This window comes from Cordyceps militaris (assembly GCF_000225605.1).
Source record: "Cordyceps militaris CM01 unplaced genomic scaffold CCM_S00002, whole genome shotgun sequence".
In the NCBI taxonomy this organism is placed as follows: domain Eukaryota; kingdom Fungi; phylum Ascomycota; class Sordariomycetes; order Hypocreales; family Cordycipitaceae; genus Cordyceps; species Cordyceps militaris.
Genome location: NW_006271970.1, coordinates 710,625 through 731,363, shown reverse-complemented (window position 1 = coordinate 731,363; position 20,739 = coordinate 710,625). Strand labels below are relative to the sequence as shown.

The 20,739-nt window shown below is 52.2% G+C and overlaps 8 protein-coding genes across 8 annotated transcripts; 5 read left to right on the top strand and 3 right to left on the bottom strand.

Annotated features, from left to right (window-relative positions):
- Window positions 1-955: 955 nt before the first annotated feature.
- CCM_02181 (mannosylphosphate transferase (Mnn4), putative) lies at window positions 956-1,924 on the top strand (the record flags this gene model as incomplete). The annotated part of the gene is made up of 2 exons (XM_006667334.1): window positions 956-1,740; window positions 1,804-1,924. The coding sequence occupies 2 exons, from the start codon at window positions 956-958 to the stop codon at window positions 1,922-1,924; spliced, it is 906 nt and encodes a 301-aa protein (XP_006667397.1).
- A 535-nt stretch (window positions 1,925-2,459) lies between these two features.
- On the bottom strand, window positions 2,460-3,853 carry CCM_02180 (DNA mismatch repair protein (Mlh3), putative; the record flags this gene model as incomplete). The annotated part of the gene is made up of 2 exons (XM_006667333.1): window positions 2,460-2,649; window positions 2,718-3,853. 2 exons carry the CDS (start codon window positions 3,851-3,853, stop codon window positions 2,460-2,462), a joined length of 1,326 nt encoding a protein of 441 aa, XP_006667396.1.
- A 1,360-nt stretch (window positions 3,854-5,213) lies between these two features.
- On the top strand, window positions 5,214-6,393 carry CCM_02179 (uncharacterized protein; the record flags this gene model as incomplete). Its single annotated transcript, XM_006667332.1, has 2 exons — window positions 5,214-5,250; window positions 5,306-6,393. 2 exons carry the CDS (start codon window positions 5,214-5,216, stop codon window positions 6,391-6,393), a joined length of 1,125 nt encoding a protein of 374 aa, XP_006667395.1.
- Window positions 6,394-6,857: 464 nt separating this feature from the next.
- On the top strand, window positions 6,858-10,132 carry CCM_02178 (vacuolar protein sorting protein; the record flags this gene model as incomplete). The annotated part of the gene is made up of 7 exons (XM_006667331.1): window positions 6,858-6,869; window positions 6,959-7,210; window positions 7,267-7,386; window positions 7,441-8,073; window positions 8,128-8,361; window positions 8,407-8,742; window positions 8,795-10,132. 7 exons carry the CDS (start codon window positions 6,858-6,860, stop codon window positions 10,130-10,132), a joined length of 2,925 nt encoding a protein of 974 aa, XP_006667394.1.
- A 2,647-nt stretch (window positions 10,133-12,779) lies between these two features.
- On the top strand, window positions 12,780-13,501 carry CCM_02177 (Concanavalin A-like lectin/glucanase; the record flags this gene model as incomplete). Its single annotated transcript, XM_006667330.1, has 2 exons — window positions 12,780-12,894; window positions 12,942-13,501. The coding sequence occupies 2 exons, from the start codon at window positions 12,780-12,782 to the stop codon at window positions 13,499-13,501; spliced, it is 675 nt and encodes a 224-aa protein (XP_006667393.1).
- Window positions 13,502-14,229: 728 nt separating this feature from the next.
- On the bottom strand, window positions 14,230-16,099 carry CCM_02176 (Oligopeptide transporter; the record flags this gene model as incomplete). The annotated part of the gene is made up of 2 exons (XM_006667329.1): window positions 14,230-16,012; window positions 16,068-16,099. 2 exons carry the CDS (start codon window positions 16,097-16,099, stop codon window positions 14,230-14,232), a joined length of 1,815 nt encoding a protein of 604 aa, XP_006667392.1.
- Window positions 16,100-17,834: 1,735 nt separating this feature from the next.
- Window positions 17,835-19,193, bottom strand: CCM_02175 (CaaX prenyl protease Ste24; the record flags this gene model as incomplete). The annotated part of the gene is made up of 2 exons (XM_006667328.1): window positions 17,835-18,200; window positions 18,261-19,193. 2 exons carry the CDS (start codon window positions 19,191-19,193, stop codon window positions 17,835-17,837), a joined length of 1,299 nt encoding a protein of 432 aa, XP_006667391.1.
- A 919-nt stretch (window positions 19,194-20,112) lies between these two features.
- CCM_02174 (uncharacterized protein) lies at window positions 20,113-20,619 on the top strand (the record flags this gene model as incomplete). The annotated part of the gene is made up of 1 exon (XM_006667327.1): window positions 20,113-20,619. The coding sequence occupies one exon, from the start codon at window positions 20,113-20,115 to the stop codon at window positions 20,617-20,619; it is 507 nt and encodes a 168-aa protein (XP_006667390.1).
- Window positions 20,620-20,739: the final 120 nt, after the last annotated feature.

Sequence of the window (20,739 nt, the reverse complement as noted above, 5' to 3'; positions counted from 1 at the left end):
GACCCTGGTAGCCGGTTTCTCATTATGATTCAATGCGGGATTGTTCCAATACTTCCCTGATAGCTCTTGGGCCTGGAGCGCCAAACCATCTACGAAGCACATACAACCGCCGGGTCCAGGTCAAAGGGATCTTCCCGAGCGATGGTGGATCAATGCTTCTTTTTCACGTTGGATCTTGGCCAAAGAAGAGGATTCTGAGACGCTCTCATCGTAGCCAGAAACGCATTTTGAATCCCAGACACTCGTTGCCAGTCACGTGGTATTTGCAGACTGCACTATTCTGATGATTGCGCACCGACTAGAAACCATTGAGTATGCGGACCTTATCGTTGACCTGTCTCATGGTGTTGCCAAGGTTGTGGAGAAATATAATGGGGAGTTTTCTTTTTGTTGACGACTCTGGGGCGCTTTCACGAACTTGATGACGAAGTTGAATATGAAGCAGGCCTAAAGGGAAGTGTTCAGATTGCTGACACTCCTTTCTTCGTCTCAGCCAAATTCCCGGCGAGGCTGTTCCGATTCGCTCCCAGGCCGCTATGTCAACCATACCAGCGAACGCCACCAATCCATTCGCATTGCGCGTTCAGTTACCATCTATTAGGAGACCAAGAGACTCGCTCGGGCGATCTCCCGCGCTGTGATGACGACGCCCAGTGGAGCCACGCGTGACAGCAGCGAGACAGTTCAAGTTAAAACGGGACTTGCGACACGCGGCCTATTAGTTCTTATTATAACTATCTCGTCTAGCCCCCACGATTTTCTATTCCGTGCGACATCAAAGTGCATGACGGACGTGATCAGGGCATGGGTGATGTCTTGGATCCCAGCAAAGTGACCCCAGTTCGCGATTCATCCACACAGAATTTCACTTGATTAGTGTCGTATCGTACACTAGTTCAGCGCGACATCCCGAGGCAAAGATCGCCACCAAATTTCAGAGCCGCCCTTTTCCACAATGACTATTGCCAGCCGATTACGTTTGGTCACATTGCTGCTTTTCGCAGCCGGCGCCGCTTCCGTCTTATCGCAGCCCTGGGAGCCGCCCGCCGCCGCACCCGTCTCGTACAAATACTTTCAGGAGCCGGGCGGCTCTCTGGCGCGGATGCACTACGATCTTCGTTATTTTAAAGGGGAAGCCGCCTACGATGAACGCCAAATCATACTGCGCGATCTTATTCGCAGCTATCTGCAAACCATGCAGGCCATGGGGGTCGAGACCTGGCTTGCGCATGGTACTCTGCTCGGCTGGTGGTGGAATGCGCACATCATGCCGTGGGACTACGATCTCGACGTGCAAGTTTCCAACGCGACGATGGCGTGGCTGGCGAACGGCTTCAATGGCACCGAGCACACAGTGACCTTTGGCAAGGATGCTGGGTCAGCCATCGCCGGTACTACCACTGGTGCTGCGAACAGTCCGCGCACTCGCACGTACCTGCTCGATATCAACCCGCACTACACAAACGTCGACTCGAGGGGCGGTTACAACATGATTGACGGTCGCTGGATTGACACGGATCACGGCATGTTTGTCGACATTACCGTTCTCCGCGAGCGCGCTCCTGAGCGGAGGCCTGGTGAATGGTCCTGCAAGAATGGGCACCAATACAAGGCACACGATCTCTGGCCGCTTCGCGTGTCTGAGTTTGAGGGCGTACCTGCGAGAATACCCTACAATGTGGAAAAGATTCTGAGCGATGAATACTCACAGAGGTCAATGACGAAAGAGACGTTTCAGTCGTACGTACACACTCTCGGTCCGTGTGGCTTTCTTGAATAGATGCTAATAGATGGGAGCTATAGTCACCAGTGGGATCATGATCTGAAACAATGGGTCATCGAAGATCCCGAGCAGCGCGGTCGCGCAAAGGATGCAGGGGCATCACAAAAGAAACAGCAGCTTTTGCACCAAGGTCGCTTCTGAGCGGCCCTCGAAAATGTGTACACGCGGTGGAGGGAGGACCGTGTAAGAACAAGTAGTGCAACGGAAATACTTCCGTCGAGCCGAAATTCTAAGGCCTGCAGAGGGAGATCTCAAGGGCTGAATTTGTCATGACAAATAATTCTGTATACAAGTACGAGGGGGTCTGAACAAAATGTAAATTTGACATATATGGGCATGGATACCAAGCGCTACCAATATATCCTCGGTTGCCGCCATAATCAGCGCATCCACGTGGCCCAAGACCCTGCATTGGGCATCACAGGTACTGCCGTGCTATCTCGAAAGGCAATGCCTGGTAAAGTACGAAGTGCATTGTCTGTTCTGCCGCCCAAGCCCACCAGAGGCGCCATGCTCGGTCGGCCGTGGGCGCACTGGAAGGGTAGCGAGCACTGGGCAAGCCGTCGAATGAGAGAAGTGCACTCTGACAAGGTCAGCTCGTCATTGAACATGATTGCGCCTGCACACAACACAAGTCAGTAATCTTGTATAAATACTTGTTGGCCAGGGGGTCATCCTACTTCGGCATGCTCTCGAGTGAAGAAGCTCGAGTATGCCGCGCGGACATGCTTGAAAGTTTGAGTTTGGCCGTGTTCTTGTAGACTCTGCGCTGGAGTTCTCTTCCGCATTCCACGTCTCTTTGCGTAAGAGGTCGAGCAACACCCGCGGCTCTCCCCGACACCGCTCGAGAATGCTTGGCGGCAAGCCTGTAACTATGAGCCTTGCTGGGGGCTCTGCGCATTGCCCAACGAGTTTGCCATCCAGGAGCTGATACCGAATCCCCCATCCCTCCCAAAACGACTTCCACTTGGCAAACATGTCGAGTTCTTTTCTTGACATGTCGAAAGAGAGAGATTGATCGAGGGGCTCAACCACTGGCTTGATTGTGCCCTCTGCTTGCTGAAAGTAGCTTGTCATGAGCTCTTCCAATCGGCATCGTTCATCTGCTGCGTGTTGATCGACGGCAAATAGAGCAAAGCGGGCTGGATCGGTGCTGAATACGTCACTGGTAACGGGAGATGGAAGAGGTACTTTGATCAATACAAACTTGCTATCCACCTGAGCGATAATCTTGGCCTTTGCCAAAGAACTTCTTGATAATGATCCGCTGATATTGGTCGAGGCAGAGTGACAGTCCCCCCCGTTGGAAAAATCACCCAAGTCAGTAGACAATTGATACACGGCAGGTTCGACTGTATCAAATACTGGATTTTTCCAATTTTGAACCAGCTTCTCGAGCCACTGTTCATTGCCCTCAGGGCAACGTGTCTCAAAGGTTTCAAAGGGCCTCGTCGGATAATCTCGTAAAGTATGGCTGTCCGCGTCAATACACAGAGTTCCGGCGCAAGCCTCATTATGACTTCCGTCCACAAACGGCACCCGTAAAAGCTGACCGCCAGAGCCAACCAATTGTGAATATTTGCTGCTGGACTGTGGTACAGCCATGCCCGCACGATGGCCAACCTTGATTCGACGCCAATTATCGGAGAGACCCGAAGACTTTTCTAAAATACCCAGCGCGGAAGTGTTGGTGTGGTTGTTCTGAAATGGCAATGTTCGATTTCCGCCTTCTGTCAAAGAGGACTTTTGACGAGTATGCAGCAATTTTCGCGGTCTCATTTTGTGTCTTCTTAGGAAAGCGTAGCAAACGGCGCGCAGGAGGCTAATGACAACTGCCAAGGTTGAGCTACGCGGTTGAAGGGCATCTTCTGTCACCACCGAATCAATTTTAAATCTTAAGTAAAACATGGGCCACCGTTCCAACCCTTTCCGGGGCTTCCAGAATGTAGGGAGAGGACTCTCCATAGAGGTTTCGTCCAATTCCGAATCCTCAATTACGCCAAAGCTTGACGAGGTGAATATTTCATTGACCTCTTCGAAAAGAACGTTCCCGCTTGAATACCGCTCCATCGTGTGTATTCCGAGGCTGATGAACTGCGACTTCCGGGTTGCGATAGGAGTTGTGTTGATACATCCCTCGACGGAGGCGCTGCCGTTAGATGCGACCACTGGTACCCATGAATTGGCTTCATTAAAGTCTGCCAACCCTGCTTGCACCAGGAGACGAGATGTCCGCTGGTCTATGCTCAGCCCATCAAGACCTCTCATTCGAAGCTGACAGTTCTGCACCGCTTCACGCAAGAATACAGAAACACTGGTGGGCCAAGCTAGCAGTAAAGCAGTCAGGTCGTACGTGAGCGCCTTGAATTCTTTCTCGAGGTAGGAGGGCGTGGAAAATGCGGATGCACGGTGCTTTACCCTTACAGGCATTGACCCAAACAGGTCGAAAACAGCAACACGTGTGCCATGGCTGAACGAATGGCGGTGATGAGCAGAAAGATCAGTCTCGCTTGCCGTTGCAGTCCCGTGATGAATGGCTACAGAGCTGGGCGAATTTTCCTCTTCGGTATTTGACGTGATTATTACCAACGACAGAGCTGCGAGAGAAGCAAGAAAATTCCCGTAACGGCCATGATAGCTCGACGAATGAGGATATCGCGATGTGCCTGTATTTCATACCGGTGAGCATGGGACAGAGAAAAGTCACTTGTATGCCCTACTGTTCGGTTTCGCTAGGCTTCTGCCTAGCCCGAATTCTTGAGCTGGGATGCCCTCGCCATCATCTTCTACCGTGCAATTCCCGCGAACATAGTCGAGGACGATGTTGACTTTGCAAGCGCCAGCATCCAAAGAATTCTTGACCAGCCCGCAGATAGCCGCGTTAAGAGAGACGATAGACGATGATGACGTGATCTTTTCAGTTACTTCGTCAGGAAGCCGTCGGATAGACATGACACGAGGACCGACATTATGGTGAAGCTGAGGGGAATGAAGAATGAAGAAACCAGAAGCCTCGGCGAGTGCCTTGCTGTGGCTCCACTAAATCTAGCACCACTTCTACTGGGGTAGCTCGAAGATGGCAGGATGCCGATAGCACATCGGCGAGGCGGGGGTTGCCGTACAAAAAGCTGCACGTACAGTCAGGGCTTCTATTAAACCTCTTCCTAGTTCATCTTTTGGCGAGGGTCAGTCAGAATTATTGCTGTGACGTTAGAGCAGCAACGCAGTCACGTGATGATACTATTGCCTCCCCCATCTCTTCCGCGTCATCAAAGTGCGCTGTGACCCATGACAGCCTAACCACCTACCTTATCGACGAGGCAAACGAGCATCCTACTGCATCGGCAAAATATAGGGTAGTTTTCGAACGTACTCCATATATCGCAGTTCCTTCTCCTACAGTGCGAAATCAGCGAGAGCAGACGGCAGAATGATGACCACTGAGGATGTGATCTCAGCAAATCAGGGTACAACCTCCACCCTCGTTTGTGTTCCTGGAACACTCCTGCTTACACTCGGTAGCTCGTCAACCGCAACGACGTCGCCCATTTACAACCTGGGTCAAGAAACTCACCAACTTCAAGAACTCGTCAGACTCCGAAAGAGGCAAGCGACATGCTAAACCCCGCCGAGGCGGCAAGCTGAATAACCCGTATCCTGAGTCGGGCACAGTCAGCCAAAATCATGGCAACAGGCATCGACACAGCGAACACTCGTTCGCGACGCACCGAACCGGTGATACTTCGACGGCTGGCCACTCTGGTCGATATTCGGTAGATGACTTGGTGTCACCAACAGCTGGCGGAAGGAGTATGGCTGGAACAAGTTCGACCGAGAATGATACTGCGCGGTCGATTAATGCCCCCAGTCATGGCGCCAGCTCCTTGACAGGCACTGGCCGGACCATGGGAGGAACTGTCGAGTCGAGGCGAGGTGGTGACAGCACGTTTTCGAGCCCAGCTCCATCGGTTCGCTCTTTGACCACGACTTTGACGACAATACAATCCGTCGGGCCCAACAACAACACACAAGCATCCCAGAGCCACCCAAGTGGTTCAAATGGTCATTCAATACAGTTCACCCAGCCGTTCGCTACGCAGTCTCCAGCCTCTGCGATACCCGCGCACCTGGCGCCACCAAACAATCCGACGACATATACGACAGCGACCGCCAATAACTTACTGACGGATAACGCCTCTATCCTAACCCTCGCTTCATCTAGCAAGCGACGCAGGCGTAGGTCTATGGACACAGATGCATCCGTGAGGGCGTTAGCACCGTCTTCCCTTTGGGGAGGCAGCCGTGAGAGCCTCCCGCTCAGCGTTCTTAGCTCAAATGTTGAGGGCGGGGTTCCGGTAGTGCACCCCAGTGGACCACGACTTGGAGCGGAACGAAACAGCATGTACTCGACTACGGGGGCCGCGGCTATTACGAGCGACCGAAACAGCATATATACAAAGCAAGGGGATGGTGCTAGTGTGAGAAGCGGCCGCCTCGGCCACGGTCGGCCGGACAGCATTGGTGGAGGAATGGGCATCCCGGGCACTCCTTTGGCCAGTCCTATGGAGGTGCCAAGTGTCGGTGCACCAGCTCCAAGGTTGAATGAGTAGCGGGCTGCGGTAGGTGGCATGGAACACGCAGGACATTTACTGGTTCATGCGACGAGCTGAAGGCGAAGATGGAATTACTGGTGATTGACCAGCAGGAAGGCCGTACTCGGATGACGAGGAACGGAACCTAGAAAGATACCCGCTACTTAAAGCATGAATGAATAGTTACGCTTGAACGCACTTATATTTTCTTGAGATGCGAGATCGCTCTCTCGTTTGAGTAAAGACCAGTCAAATAATGTATTAAATGCCAAGACGTGAGATATTGGGCTACAGCACACCAGCCACTATAGAGGTACCTACATGTAGGTAGTAGGTACCTGGAGGTACCTAGTAGCTGGCTGGAGTTTAGCGCCACAGCCAGCTGGAGCTACCCCAGGGACTACCATTGTCCCACCATCGTCATTGCGCGTTTGCAAGCCTTCCTCCGGGCATTAGCAACGAAATTCCATTCAAACGACAAAATGGCCATCTCGGTAAGTTGCCTCACTGGGCGCAGGTTATTTTGCCGCAAGATACCACCCATTACTGCTAGCATATTTGCATAGCAGCTAACTTTGCGTAGTGGAAGTCGTTTGACTTCTTCGATGTCTCTCGGGTGTCACTGCCTGAAGCCGAGGCCGCCCAACTATTCGAAAGCAACGATATTTCGAGCGTATGCGCTGGCTCGGAGAACCTGTTCCTGGGGTCAATCGATGGCTCTGTCAGCATTATCGGCAAGAACTGGAAGGTTGTGAACAAATTCCAGGCACACGACGCAGGACAAGTTACGCATATGCGCCAGGTCGAAGGAACCAGCATCCTCGTCACGGTCGCAGTAAGTCGGACGCCTTTGAGACCAGCGTCCTTTGGGATATTGAAGCAGTTATATAGGAAGACTTGAGCGGCGAGCCGGTTCTCAAAGCCTGGGCTCTCGATAAGCTTGTCAAGAAGACAAACATACCTACTTGCCTGAGTACAATCACTGTCAGCAATGGCAGGCGACAGTTTCCGGTTTGTGTCGCTTCCTGCACCAAAGCCAGAAAAAATAATTGACGAATTGATTAGATCTCCGCCTTCACTGCGCTCGACGATCTCTCCCAAATTGCGGTCGGCTTTGCCAATGGTGCCGTCACGGTCATTCGCGGGGACTTGATCCACGACCTCGGGACGAAACAGCGAATAGTATATGAATCAGAGGAGCCCGTAACGGGAGTGCAACTCATGGAAGACGAAAAAATCACAACTCTCTTTGTGTCGACTACGTCTAGGATACTCAAGCTTGGCTTGTCAAAGAGAGGCCAAGGGCTTCCGCCGAAAACCGTCGAGGATAGCGGGTGTGCGGTAGGCTGCATGACCCTGGATCCTGTCACAGGTGATATTGTCGTGGCGAGAGAGGATGCGATCTACACGTACAAGATAGATGGACGTGGTCCCCCGAAGGCGTATGAATCGCCGAAGAAGATGATTGCTGTACACCAAGACTACATGGCACTAGCTTGCCCACCGATGTCTAGCAGTGAACCGGACTCCATACGTCGCCGATTCACGAATGGTGCAGATGGCCTATTTGACTCGTCCACGTTTGTGCTGCTCGAGCCTGATTTGCGCATCATTGCCCACACAGAAACCTTGATTTCGCCGGTCAAGTTTATCTTTGAAGTTTGGGGCGACATTTTCTCAGTAACAGAGCAAGGGAAGGTAGGATACTGCGTTTGAATTGCCATGATGCCATTCACTGAACCCTTCCAATAGGTCTATCGGTACCACGAGAAATCACTACAGCAGCGACTGGAAATGATGTACCAACGGAACATGTTCCCCCTGGCCCTGGAGCTCGCGAGAAACGCCGGAATGAACAGTAAAGAGCAGAGTGTCATATATCGCAAGTTTGGTGACCATCTATACCAAAAGGCTGACTATGATGGTTCAATGGTGCAATACATTCGGGCTATCGATACTACCGAACCGTCGCAAGTTATTAGAAAGGTTGGTACACGATCACTGTGTTAATATTCTTGCTGACCACCGCAGTTTCTGGACACGCAACGAATACACAATCTGATTCGGTATCTGGAAGAACTACACGAACATAGAAAGGCAACATCAGACCACACAACGTTGCTACTGAACTGCTATGCCAAACTCAAGGACAAAGAGAAGCTGGAGAAATTCATACAATCTCCTGGTGACCTCAAATTTGACCTTGATACTGCCATCTCGATGTGCAGACAGGGGGGCTACTACGAACAGGCCGCCTACCTGGCAAAGAAGCACGGCGAAACGGAGCTGGTGGTCGATATATTGATCGAAGATTCCAAGAATTATGCTGCTGCGCTCGAATACATTTGGCACCAAGATCCAGCAATTGTAAGTTCTGCCTTGGCCCCCCTCCTACGGTATACTGACGAGTACATCAAAGGCGTACCCTTGTCTGCGGAAGTATGCTCGGGTCCTCATCGAACATTGTCCAACAGAAGCAACCAAGCTATTCAGCGATTATTACACTGGTCGATATAGGCCAAAGCGAACGCCCGTCGCTGTAATTGAAAGCGCTGGGCAGTCCTCGAACGCATTTACTTCTGGCGCTGCTAGCGCTGTACAAAATCTTTCAAATCTTTTCACTTTGCCGTACATAAGCCCAACCTCAGCGACGGGTACACCTGGTGGTACCAGACCAGCCGTGGAAGGCCTTGCGCCTAACGAAGACGACTACCCGCCTCCTAAATACACCCCACCCGAACCAAGAACAGCGTTCTCGTCGTTCATCGATCATCCAAATGAATTTATCGTGTTTCTAGAAGCATGCCTGGAAGAAAGCGGCCTTCGAACATCAGACCAAACAGACTTATATACGACCCTGTTCGAAATGTATTTGTACAAGGCTGGTGAAAGAAAGGGTCTGCACAGAGAAGAGTGGGAGGCAAAGGCAAAAAGGCTAATTCAGGGCGAGCATGTGCCCATGGAAAGTTCCAACGTCTTATTGCTGTCGCACTTGTCTAACTTCAAGGATGGCACCGTACTGGTCAAAGAGCAAGCTGGACTCTTATCGGACATATTTCGGTCCTATACTTCGGCACGAGATACTCAAGGGGCGATGAAAGCACTGCGAAAGTACGGGCCAGAGGAGCCTCAGCTGTACCCTGCTGCGCTGGCTTACCTGACTTCGGACCCCAAGGTCCTAGACGAGGCAGGGCACGACGAGCTTGCGGGAATCTTGGCTAAGATTGACCAGGATGGCTTGATGGCCCCCTTGCAAGTCATTCAAACACTGGTTGGTCAGTCTGGCGGTGGTAGTTTTGCAACAATGGGCATGATCAAACCATACCTGCAAGAAACGATTACTCGCGAGCGCAAACAGATTTCAAGCAATCGTCACAGAATCAGGACACTGCGCGCAGACACGGAAAAGCGACGGACCGAAATTGAAGAGCTCAATTCAAAACCTGCTATATTTCAAGCTACTCGATGCAGTGAATGTGGTCAAGGCTTGGACTTGCCGACGATACACTTTCTGTGCAAGCACAGTTTTCACGAACGATGCTTGCGGAGCGGCACGAAAGAGGACGCGGAATGCCCCAAATGCTCTGCCGGCAACGACATGATTCGGAAAATCCGCAAAGGACAACAAGAGGAAGTCGATAAGCATGAGCTGTTCAAGTCGGCTCTGGAGAGGAGCGAGGACAAGTTTGGGACTGTCGCGGAGTGGTTTTCACATGGCGTGATGGATTCGTCACAAAACGCTGAGCACGCCCCATAGCGAGCTCGAAGGTCTTCTGCTTGGGTAGCTAGAGGTTGATACTTGGTAGCACTTTAATAATACAGTACTTCCACGCAAAGGGCTCTCGTTTCCGTGCCTTGAAAGGGGTGTGCAGGCGGCTCTGCGACCTGGGAAAAACGATTATACCGAGTGCTGCCTGTTAAATAACATTTGCTACTGGGTGTCGTGAGGAAGATTGCTCAGAAAACATCGAGATGTATAAAAATAACAGGTCTGCATTGTCATCCTCGATAAAATAGGGTTATTTCCATGCTTGTAGAGTGCTGCTTTGAAGTACTTAATATCGATATGGCGATGCGCTCACGGACGCAGGTAAGTACAGTGGATTGCCAAAAGTTCCGTGTTCCTCACCACAGCGGCGCGGTGGGAATTGACGCGAAACTTTTGTCCCCCCACTGTAAGTGATGTTATATGTATGTTGGCATTGTGATTGATGCTACGGGGAGGCGGTCTTACTTTGATACAGACTGGTCAGGTATCCGAATAGCTGGAGAAGAGACTGTATCAAGTTGTTATAAAGGGATGAGTAATCTGTATCTTTTAAGACATTTATTTACTGCCTAGAACAGTTGAACGGCGAGAAAAAATGACTAGTTCTGAGCTCTCATAGGATTATAGGTATAAATAGTGCGCTGGCCTACATCGATCTCAGCTACGTCGGATGTCAACATCCGAACATCTTCCGTAGTATAGTGGTCAGTATGCAAGCTTGTCACGCTTGAGACCCGGGTTCAATTCCCGGCGGGAGAGATCCGCCACCACTCTTCAGAGTGGCTTTTTTTTATAGTTTTGCTTGCTGTTCTTTGAATCATTTATATGTCCTGTCGCTTTTGATCTTTTTTTTTTCTTTTCGTATTGAGCTTGCGAGTTCGGTCCCGAGGAGAGATCCGGCCTCCTGCCTCAGGACAAGAAGGCCTAGAACGATTGCCTCTAGTAGCCTTCAAGTGGCGAGGACCTTTTGGCCACTAATAGAACAGGGCTGATTCTCTCGCTAGATCTACAGTGCATAATCTTGAGGATATGCATGAGTGCAGGGCGCTGCTGAGTGGGTTGTGGGTATAGTTTTGGAATAACGGCATGGAAGAGCGGCAGCTATATATTGGACCCTTATTATATGTTTTCTTCCAGTAATAGATGTTTTCCCTATGCTACTTATTGTGTACTATTTGTGAGGCCGGGGCCCCGGAACAGTATCGCTGCTGATACACTAAGGGTACTGCTTCACGCCCGCGCAGCCAGTATAGTTGTATATTTGAAGGGTGCAAGGACGGCGCAGGCGGCTATTGGCACGGTCGCGAAGTCGTCGGCCGGCTTGCTGTTCTGGCGCATCGGGTTGGCGGTGATGCTGCCCATGCTACCCCACGCTATTGTCGAGTTGTAAAAGTTGAAGTGCGAATTGACACACCTTGGGATATATAAACAAGTACCGGCGGTACTACAAGACCTACTACCTAGCTAGTATGCGTCGCGCTATCCACCTCGCAGTATGTCTCAGGCGGTTTCCATGTATTCAGCTCAGTCTGCATTAGTGAGCTTCTTAAATAGGAAAGATCGGACCACGGCATATACCCAGAGCGGCGTGCTGAATCCGGTGCGATAAGCAGGAACTGACACCTCACCAGGCCATCAACTGTTTGTAATAGTAGTTAGAAACCCTTCCATGATTAATTGATCCACCGTTCTTGTCCTAACTAGTGAGGGGGAAGGAAGGACGAACAACTTTGGTCTGATTGCCAAGCCGAGGCGTAGATGCGGAAGCGGAGATTCGCCTATCGTACGGGTATACAATTACATTGCCTCTCCAAAACATAAAATTTCCAATGTTGGATACGTAGCAGCCCGCGAGAGTTTGTTCATAATGGCTCTTGTACTATTGTCAGGCGCAAGTGCCCATCTAGCGTGGTACTTCTTCTACTTATAGACACACTAAGGCCAAGACTACTATCCCTTTGCATATTGCTGAGGCTCCTTTATCAAGAAGCAGGTAGCACATATAATCGCGTTCCATTACAAAACTGTTTTCGTACCCTTTATCAATACTCTTTGCAAATCTCAATCGCCCAGCATTGTGTAGCGATTGCGGTATCTTACACCAGCTGCCTCGGCGCACCCTGAAGATGAGCCTACAAGCGGCAAGCCACCGGTCGCAAAAGCCGTGTCGATCCCGACTTTCATTCTCGATGAGGAAGGTTGCCTGTTCTGCGATACCGACCTCGGCCTCATTCGCCAATGGGCCGGCACTTCCAACACATACCGCCCGACACTTTGCAGACACTTTTCCGGCTCTTCGGCGGCGCTAGAGACACATTTCGACGCCGCGACTCGCCGTGGCGCCAACTCGTTCAGCCATGTCAACTGCTGGTCGCGCTCTTCCTGCTTGTAAGGGTAAAGGGTGCTACGATGGCTCTAAGGTTGTGACAAACAGTAAACAGTAAGAGCTGTGAGGGCTTCACAATCTTATGACAAACAGGAGTTCTAGTATCAGCAGTGCCATCTCAAAGATGAAGATAAAAACCGTAGATATCCCCCGACACAGTATAATTGAAGAAAACAAGATAAAACATCGTCAACATTCAACGACAACTTTCTTCTCTTGCTTACAATATATATTCACGTACAAGTCATCATGTACAAGCCACTGCTTCTCACTCTTGCTTCCCTGGCCAGCATCCTCGCTGCTCCCCTGGACAATGTCACTCCCGCCAGACACAAGCGTGACCTCTACTTCACCAACTGGTCCGGTGCTATCCAGGAGTCCTCCTCCTCCGGAAGCTACACCCTTGTACAGGCCAGCTCGTCGTTCCCACCCTGAACGACGCGAACAACCCCAAAGGCACTGCCGACATCTGGGTGGGCATCGATGGCAACAACTGCAAGACGGCCATCCTCCAGACTGGCATCGTCACCTATGGCGACGGCACCTTTTGGGTGTGGACCGAATGGTGGAAGCACACCATGCAGGATTACACCGTCAGCCTGGACGTCAGCGGCGGAGACACTGTCCGGCTCACCGTCCACGCCACGTCTACTACCAGCGGAACCACGACGGTCGAGAACTTGACCACGGGCAAGTCGGTCTCGCATACCTTTACCAGCGAGACCTCGTATCCTCTTTGCGAGACCGATGCAGAGTGGATTGTCGAGGACTTCCAGATCGATTCGGCGGGCGATCTGGCTCCCCTTGTGGACTGGGGCACGATTAAATTCTTCGACACCTTGGCCAGTGGTCCCAACGGGAATGTTACCGCTGCCGGTGCTACAAAGGCCAATCTTAAACAGAATGGCGTCATCCTCACCAGCACTGACATTGGCACCGACGGAAGCGTTTCTGTTACTTATATTGGCTAGGAAACAACAGGGTATGAGGCACTCGTTGACAAAATGGTTCCCAAAAGTCAAGACTCCGCAACCAGTACCAGTGTCCCGCAGGCAGCAGATATAACTTCAATTCGATATAGCACGTTTTAAACAGCGTACCAACTTGTCATGACGTTCCGCCTTTGACTGTATCGGTGATGCAGGGACGTGCATTGCCTGTGTCTATATATATCATGCGACAGGAGTCTGTACAGTTTCCTTCCGATACGAGTCGGGTCTCACCCTGGCGCTCAGACAATTAAATAGCCGTATTGGTTATTCGTCGCTAATTCATTCATTATTTTGGCCGATTTGGATACTTCTAGATGCATTGTCATTAGTGAGGTTTCTGGTAGCCAGGCATTTACTTGACTAGCAGCAGCCTACACAGCGCGATTCCCGAAACCACGAGAACCCATATACCAAGTGCAATAATTATAAAAGAGTAACTCGGTCTTTATAGGTTTCTGCTAAATCTTAGGTAACTGAGGTTGTACCTTTGGAAAGAAGCTCTCGTGCTAATAGCAGCACTCTTCCCGAAATGGTAGCTTTGACTTTTTACAGAAGCCAAGTATTGTCCTTGGAGAAGACTACCGAGGTGTTCTATTTAACTGTCACAATGTAAAGCACAATACATCAGGAGCAACTGAGGAACTAAAACATGCGACTCGTATACGTTCATTTTGACTACATCTTGATACACATACACAATTCATACATCACTGCCCGTCTGCGCGCTTCTCCTTGGCGGCTTGGAGAGCTTGAGCCTCGTTGCCAATCTCCAGCTCGGGCTCATCACGGTCGAGGTCGTACATGTCCTCTTCCTGGGCATCGTAGTGGCGGAACAGGGCGTAGCAGACGCAGCCAGCAACGGCAGACGAGACGGAGACGCCCGTGTACATCCAAACGAACTTGGGGTTCTTGGAAACAGGGACAAGACCCTCGGAGATGGCAGAGCCGAAAGCGTTGGTGAAGAGGTAGATACTCTGGACAAACGACTTCATAGTGGGAGGAGCCTTGGTGTAAGCGTACTCGAGACCAGTGACGGAGATGAAGATTTCGGCAAGGCCGATGAAGACGTAGGCGGGTGTCTGGACGGCAATGTGGACGTTGTTGGAGACAATCTTGCCATCGGGGCCGACTGCGGCGGCGCAGTTGTCGGGGTCACGGGGGAAGCTATAGCAGGGGCCAGCGCTGTAGATGAGGTGCTGGACAATGGCAGCATAAGCCAGACAGAGAGCGGCGAGCCAGAAACCAATGGTGATACGAGCAATGGGGCGCAGCTCGATGCCACACTTGCGGAGAACGGGGTAGAGGACGCGATCCAGGATGGGTGTGAAGACGAGAATCGAGAGCGAGTCAAAGTTTTGCATAAAGTCGTTGGGCATACCGTGACCCTGCATCTGCTCGGCTTGGGTGACAAAGTTGGAGGAGAACTGTCCATAGCAGACCCAGAAGATGGGGTAGAAGAGGAAGACCTTGCAGGCACGGAGCGCGCGCTTGAGCTCGTCGACAAAGTGGTCGTCCCACGGGACGGAGCTCTTGCCGTGGGCGATGCGCCAGGCGTTCTTGGGGGCATCGGTGCTGCGGCCGACAATCATCATGCCGACGGCCTTGAGGGCGTCGGTGATGATGGAGCCCTGAGGTGGGCGGATAATATACGACTTGCGGCGGATGACGAGAACGAAGATGCCGAGGTTGAACATGCAGAAGCACATGAGGAAGGCGGTCCAGAAGCCCTTGTAGAGCTCCATAAAGGGCGTGGCCATGAGGGAGAGGGCGCCAATGTTGATACACCAGTAAAAGATCATGTAGATGCGCTGATACGTGATGGCCGGGTCGATGATGACGCGCTCGCCGGTAGGCTCGGTGCGGAGGGCCATGCGGCGGCGCTGGTACTGATCGGCGATGAGGGGCGCAATGTTGGACTTGATGCCGCCGGTGCCGAAGCCGATGATGATGATGGCGACAATGTAGCCGGGCAGGCCGGCGACGTCGCGGACCGACGGCAGCGACGTAACCCAGAGGAAGACGAGGCCGACCCAGTAGACGGCGCAGAAGATGAGGATCGTCTTGTACTTGCCGAGGTACTGGTCCGACACGATGGCGCCGAGGATGGGTGTGACGTAGCAGAACCACTGGAAGAAGAGGTTGAGGCCGGTCGCGGCCTGGTGGCCCATGCCGAGCCCTGGCGCGCCGTCGGCCCCGTGCTTGTCGTGCGAGATGTAGTTTTGGAACAGGCCCTGCGCGCCGTAGTACGTGAAGCGCTCCGTCAGCTCGACAAAGGCGATAAGAAAGGCCGACGCCGGCAGGCTCTCGCCGACGCGGCGCAGCGTGGCGCGCTCGTGGGCGCTGGGCTCCCCGCCGTCGGCCGTCGGGTGGCCGGTCTCGAGGTCCGCCTTTTCGGCGGAGAGGGAGGCTGCGTCGTCCGGTTCTTGGATGAAGCCGCCGGCGACATCGTGGTGTTTGTTGGGGACGCGCTCAGAGAACTCTTCGTGGAGCCTGAAGTTGCCGTGTTAGGTTGTGTGTAAGTGGTGATGACGGGGCAAGTTCTTACTCGACAGCGGCATCCTCGTGGTTGGTGGCCATGGCTGCGACAAGGGACAATTACAGCCTCTCTACGGTATTGAAAGCTCAGATACAGAAGGAAATGGGGAATCCAAGAAGAGAAAGGAGAAAACGACAGCTACGAGGGGTGGGACAGGACGACTAGATAAAGTACAAGTGGCGATGAGCGGGCGGCGAACTAGCCAATTGTTACCTAATTAGTAGAAACAAATACTGGGATAAAAGAAGTAAAAGTACCGACAAGAAAAAGATGGACAACGTATGACGGCAGTGGAGATGGGGGATGCAGGACGGAGTATCTGTAGTTACATTCAAGTCCGGAGGGTCTCGCGGCGAGGACCGACGGCGAACAGCCCAAAACGGCGCTGCCGCGGAGGAACCCACCCAAGTTCTGCTAGGGTTGAAATGGCAACCCATCGACAGAACTGCTGGGGACATTCGTCGCAGGGAGGGGGCCTATATTTGTGTATAATGAGGAGAGGTATGCTCGTGACCAGCCATGACTGATTTTTTCTGCGAGGTTGTCCTGAGCGAAAATGCGTGCTCCGGTCGATGGCCAGGAACTCGCCCCAAAGCAAGCATTCCGCCCACCGTCGGCCGCCGTCCGCCACTCCAGGACCTTCCGCACGCGACCCTGCTCGGACTTTCCCATCTGGAATATTCCCCAGAAACTTTAGTCATGAAGGGAAAAAAAAAAAAGAGGAGCAGAAGCCACCAGCTTTATCCAGACAAAGCAAATCCTGTTCCGGTCAAAACCATGACACCTCTACCTTCTTCCACTCTCGCTTCCTCTTGTTCCGAGCAGGCCGGCCGTCGTGCGTGCCCGCAAAGTGGCGTACGCCTCGTCCTGTACCGAGCTACCGCCGGCCCCCGAAACCCCTCTCGTTAAACCGCCCGTTAAACCCGCCCGCGACACCAAAACGAGGACGCTTCCAGGATGGATACTCCCCCCCATCAGCCTAGCGCCAAGCCACCCGGAGAAAACTTTTTCGGCTTCTCAGGGCCCCGTCGGTTGAACGGCTCAGGCAAGCCAAGACGATGGCCGCCGCCCGATCGGTCCAAGAGTTGGCTCGGCGATGGGCCAAGCCAAGGCCTGACAAAGGGCTGAAGCCGTCATCATCACCCATTCATACGTGTATTGTTTATTGTGACCATTAATTGGAATCTGACCAGACACACACCCCCGGACAACGATCCCCCGGCAACGAAACGTGGTGGGTGCGTCTGCAAACGCAGTCACATCACGGGCACACCCATAATCTCGCATGTTGGCCCAGAAATAAACTGGAGCTGGGGGGGGTCCTTTTGTTGCGACGGCCAAGGTCCTTTTGTCAACACATTCCGGGGCCTCTTGACCGAAACGCAGGCTACTCCGTAACTAGTTATTGCCCGTTTACTATTACCAGTAGAAACAAGGCATCAAAATGACTAGAACCGAGGCCCCAGTATCCTCACCCGCAACCGGAGCCCTAGCGCGTCGCCCCCAGTACCAGACTTCAGCTCGAAATGAGGCTTACCCTTTCCAATTCCGAACGTCCATCACCTGCAAGGCCTAGTGAAGCCTGCTATTCCAACTTGTGCGACAGCCACAATTGACCCACGCATGGGGAGCCAACTACAATCCTTGGGCGCTGGCCTTAAGACTGCAGTTCTTGACTGTGTATTACGAGTGGGAGCGCCTGGCAATGAAAAGAAGCAAAGATTTGAATATATTGTAGCGAAAGCATTCTCGTTCCATCATCGATGTGACTAGTCACTAGATCTTCTCTTTCATACCGAGGTGTGAGAGGCGTTCAACCAGGCTGGGGTGGCTGTGGTGGTAGCATGCATAGAGGAAATCATTGTGGACTGCCCCAAGATTCTGCGTATGGAGCTTGATCAAGGCACGCGCAAGTTCATGGCCCTGCCCCGTGTCCTTGGCGAAGCTGTCGGCCGAGAACTCATATCGGCGGCAGACGGCGTTGTGGAGCAGCTGTAAAACAGAGTTGACTGGTAAAAGTACCTTGTAGAACAGAACGAAGCCCGCAATGATGGGCCCCTCGGAATAAAAGCCAAAAGAGTGGTAGAGATCGGAACGGCCAGCAAAGGCTGCGAAAGCAAGGAAGACGACAAAGAGATTCACCTACGTGGTGTTAGTACAGCTGCAGCCCTGTGCCCACAGCATGGCCATCTCGGTACCTACCTGTTGTATCAGGAAGAGTTTGCTACTGTGGTGGTATTTCCAATGACCGAGCTCATGCGCTATGATGGCTGTGATCTCATCGGTGCTTGCTTTCTGAAGGAGCGTGTCCTGCACCACGATCTGCATCTGCCAAGGGAAGCCGTAGAAGTATGCATTCGAGTGCGCGCTTCGCTTGCTGTTGTCGGACACATATACGCGCTGCAGCGGAAACCCGACCCTCGCGGCCAGAGCTTCCACGCGGGGAACAAGGCTTTCGTCCGCCAGCGGCCGCAGCGAGTTGAACAGCGGCGTGAACAAGATGGGGTCCAGCGTGATGATGAGCGCCTGGATGGCCGCCGCCCCTAGCCAGACGTACAACGCAAAGTTGTTCCCCGTCCTGGCAACGATGCCAAGGAACAGGGCCAGGGACGGGGCAAGCAGCACAGAGTTGAGCGCCTGGATCTTGACGAAGTCGCGCAAGAAGAGCCCTGGTGTCTGTCTGTTGAAGCCAAACGCAGCCTCCACCACAAAAGTGTCGTATACCTGGACAGGCAGGTACACGCAATTGCAGAACCACATGTAGCACAGAGCGAACACGATGGAGCGGTTGGTGTTGGTGGCCATTGCTGGCGCTAGGCCGCCGATGGTGTCCCACAGCCACGGCAGCGCATCAAAGGAGATGATTGTCGCGTTGATGAGCTGTCCCCATACGCCCGTCGCAAGACTGAGCTTCGCCTTGGCCTGCTTGTAGGAATGCGAATCCGCCACCGTCTGCTGCGCCAACTTGTCGGCGAGACGTGGTGGCACTGCGGTGTCCCGCAGGGCGCGCATCTGCCGCAGAGTAAGCCATGATTCAAAGACGAAGTGGCAGAAGGAGATGAGCAGGACAAGAGCTTTCCACGGAAGAGCCATATACTGTGACGGCGTTATTGAGACGATGGGTATCCAATGCATGAGAAGAAGTAGAAGTAGTGGTCACAAGAGATAAGGGCCATGTACTAGCTAGTTGTATTAAATATCAAAATGGACAAATGATCAGGCTTCAGCCTGGCTCTGGCTGAGAATTCTTACGGGCTTGGGCATTTTTCAAGATAGCCAATGAGCAACGCTTTTAGACGGAACGCGTCAATACATGTGTCAGGCATATCACTACATGCAAACATATACTCGTGGGCGCCTGCAAAAGCACCAGGAGGATGCCACCGTGATGTTCTTTTGTTATCCACCATGAGCGCCACTCGGTCATCAAAAGTTCCGCACAGTGCAGTACTAATAGCTGCCTACCTACCCATGTACCTAATGCTAATAAGGGCCGCTGAGCAAAACCTTTGTCACCCCCGCCGGGCGGGGGACCAGCAGTGCCCTGCACACGATGTTGTAGTAATGAATGACCAACCAACATCTTTGAGAGGCAGATATCATCCATGAAAGTGAACAGAGTCTCCTATTTAAAACAACACGCTTAATTCAAGGACACGGAGCAATTTCAGTCGGATGATAGCTTCAATCTGGGCAGCAGACTGATCGATAGTGAAGGAATGCTATAGCAGCGATGATCTCTTTCTTTTCGCTTCCTGCTCATGCGATACCTATTCATTTACAGAGGATCACCGACATACAACCGGTATGTGGCTGTACTGACCTTACCAGCAACTACGTATTAACCATACAAACAGCAAGCTAGACGAAGTCGCTGCTTCTGGGCTTATCAGGCTGGATATGGCCATGCAGAAAAAGCGAAACAAAGAGGTATATCAACAATCAGGATGCCCAACCTTGGATCTAGAGAACCACATACATCAAACGATACAATTTCACTCTACCTATACTATAAACCTGATCAATTTTCAGCTTCATTTGCTCTCTCAACACCATGCACACCTCTTCCATCGCAACGGCCGGCCTCGTCGCTTCCGCCCTCTTCTCCACGGCAGCCTTCACCAAGCAGCCGAAGGGAGAGTACCTTGGTACAGTTCCTGTGGACCTCGCTGGTGAGATCCAGATCCCTGCGGCGGAGCTGGGTGTCGTTGTTACATACCAGGAGGACGGATCTGTGTATGCGTACCAGGCAGGCATCGGAAAGCGCGGTCTTCTTCCACGAGGCTGCTGGGGTGTGGAGATTGGAGCCTGTTGTATTGGCATCTACTGCTCTGAGTCAGCTCCTGGCACTGACGCGAAGAGGGACGCCAAGGGAGGCGCCCAGTACGACACTGTCCATGTTTCCGGGGACAGAACTGGAAAGATTACGTCCCTGACTGTCTACCCCGACCGATCGATGGACATGTCTGTGAGCAAGTTGGATGGCCACGGAAATCATGTTGAGTACACATGCATCGGAGTTCATGTGAGCGGCTGCTGCATTGGAGTCTGTGTCCTGTGAGGGGCAGTTCTTTTGGAAACCAACGCTACTTGGATCTTCAACAATCATGTAGCAGTCTTAGCTAGCATATCTATTGTATGTGTCTTCTGCTTAGGGGACTAAATTCATTCAACCTGATTT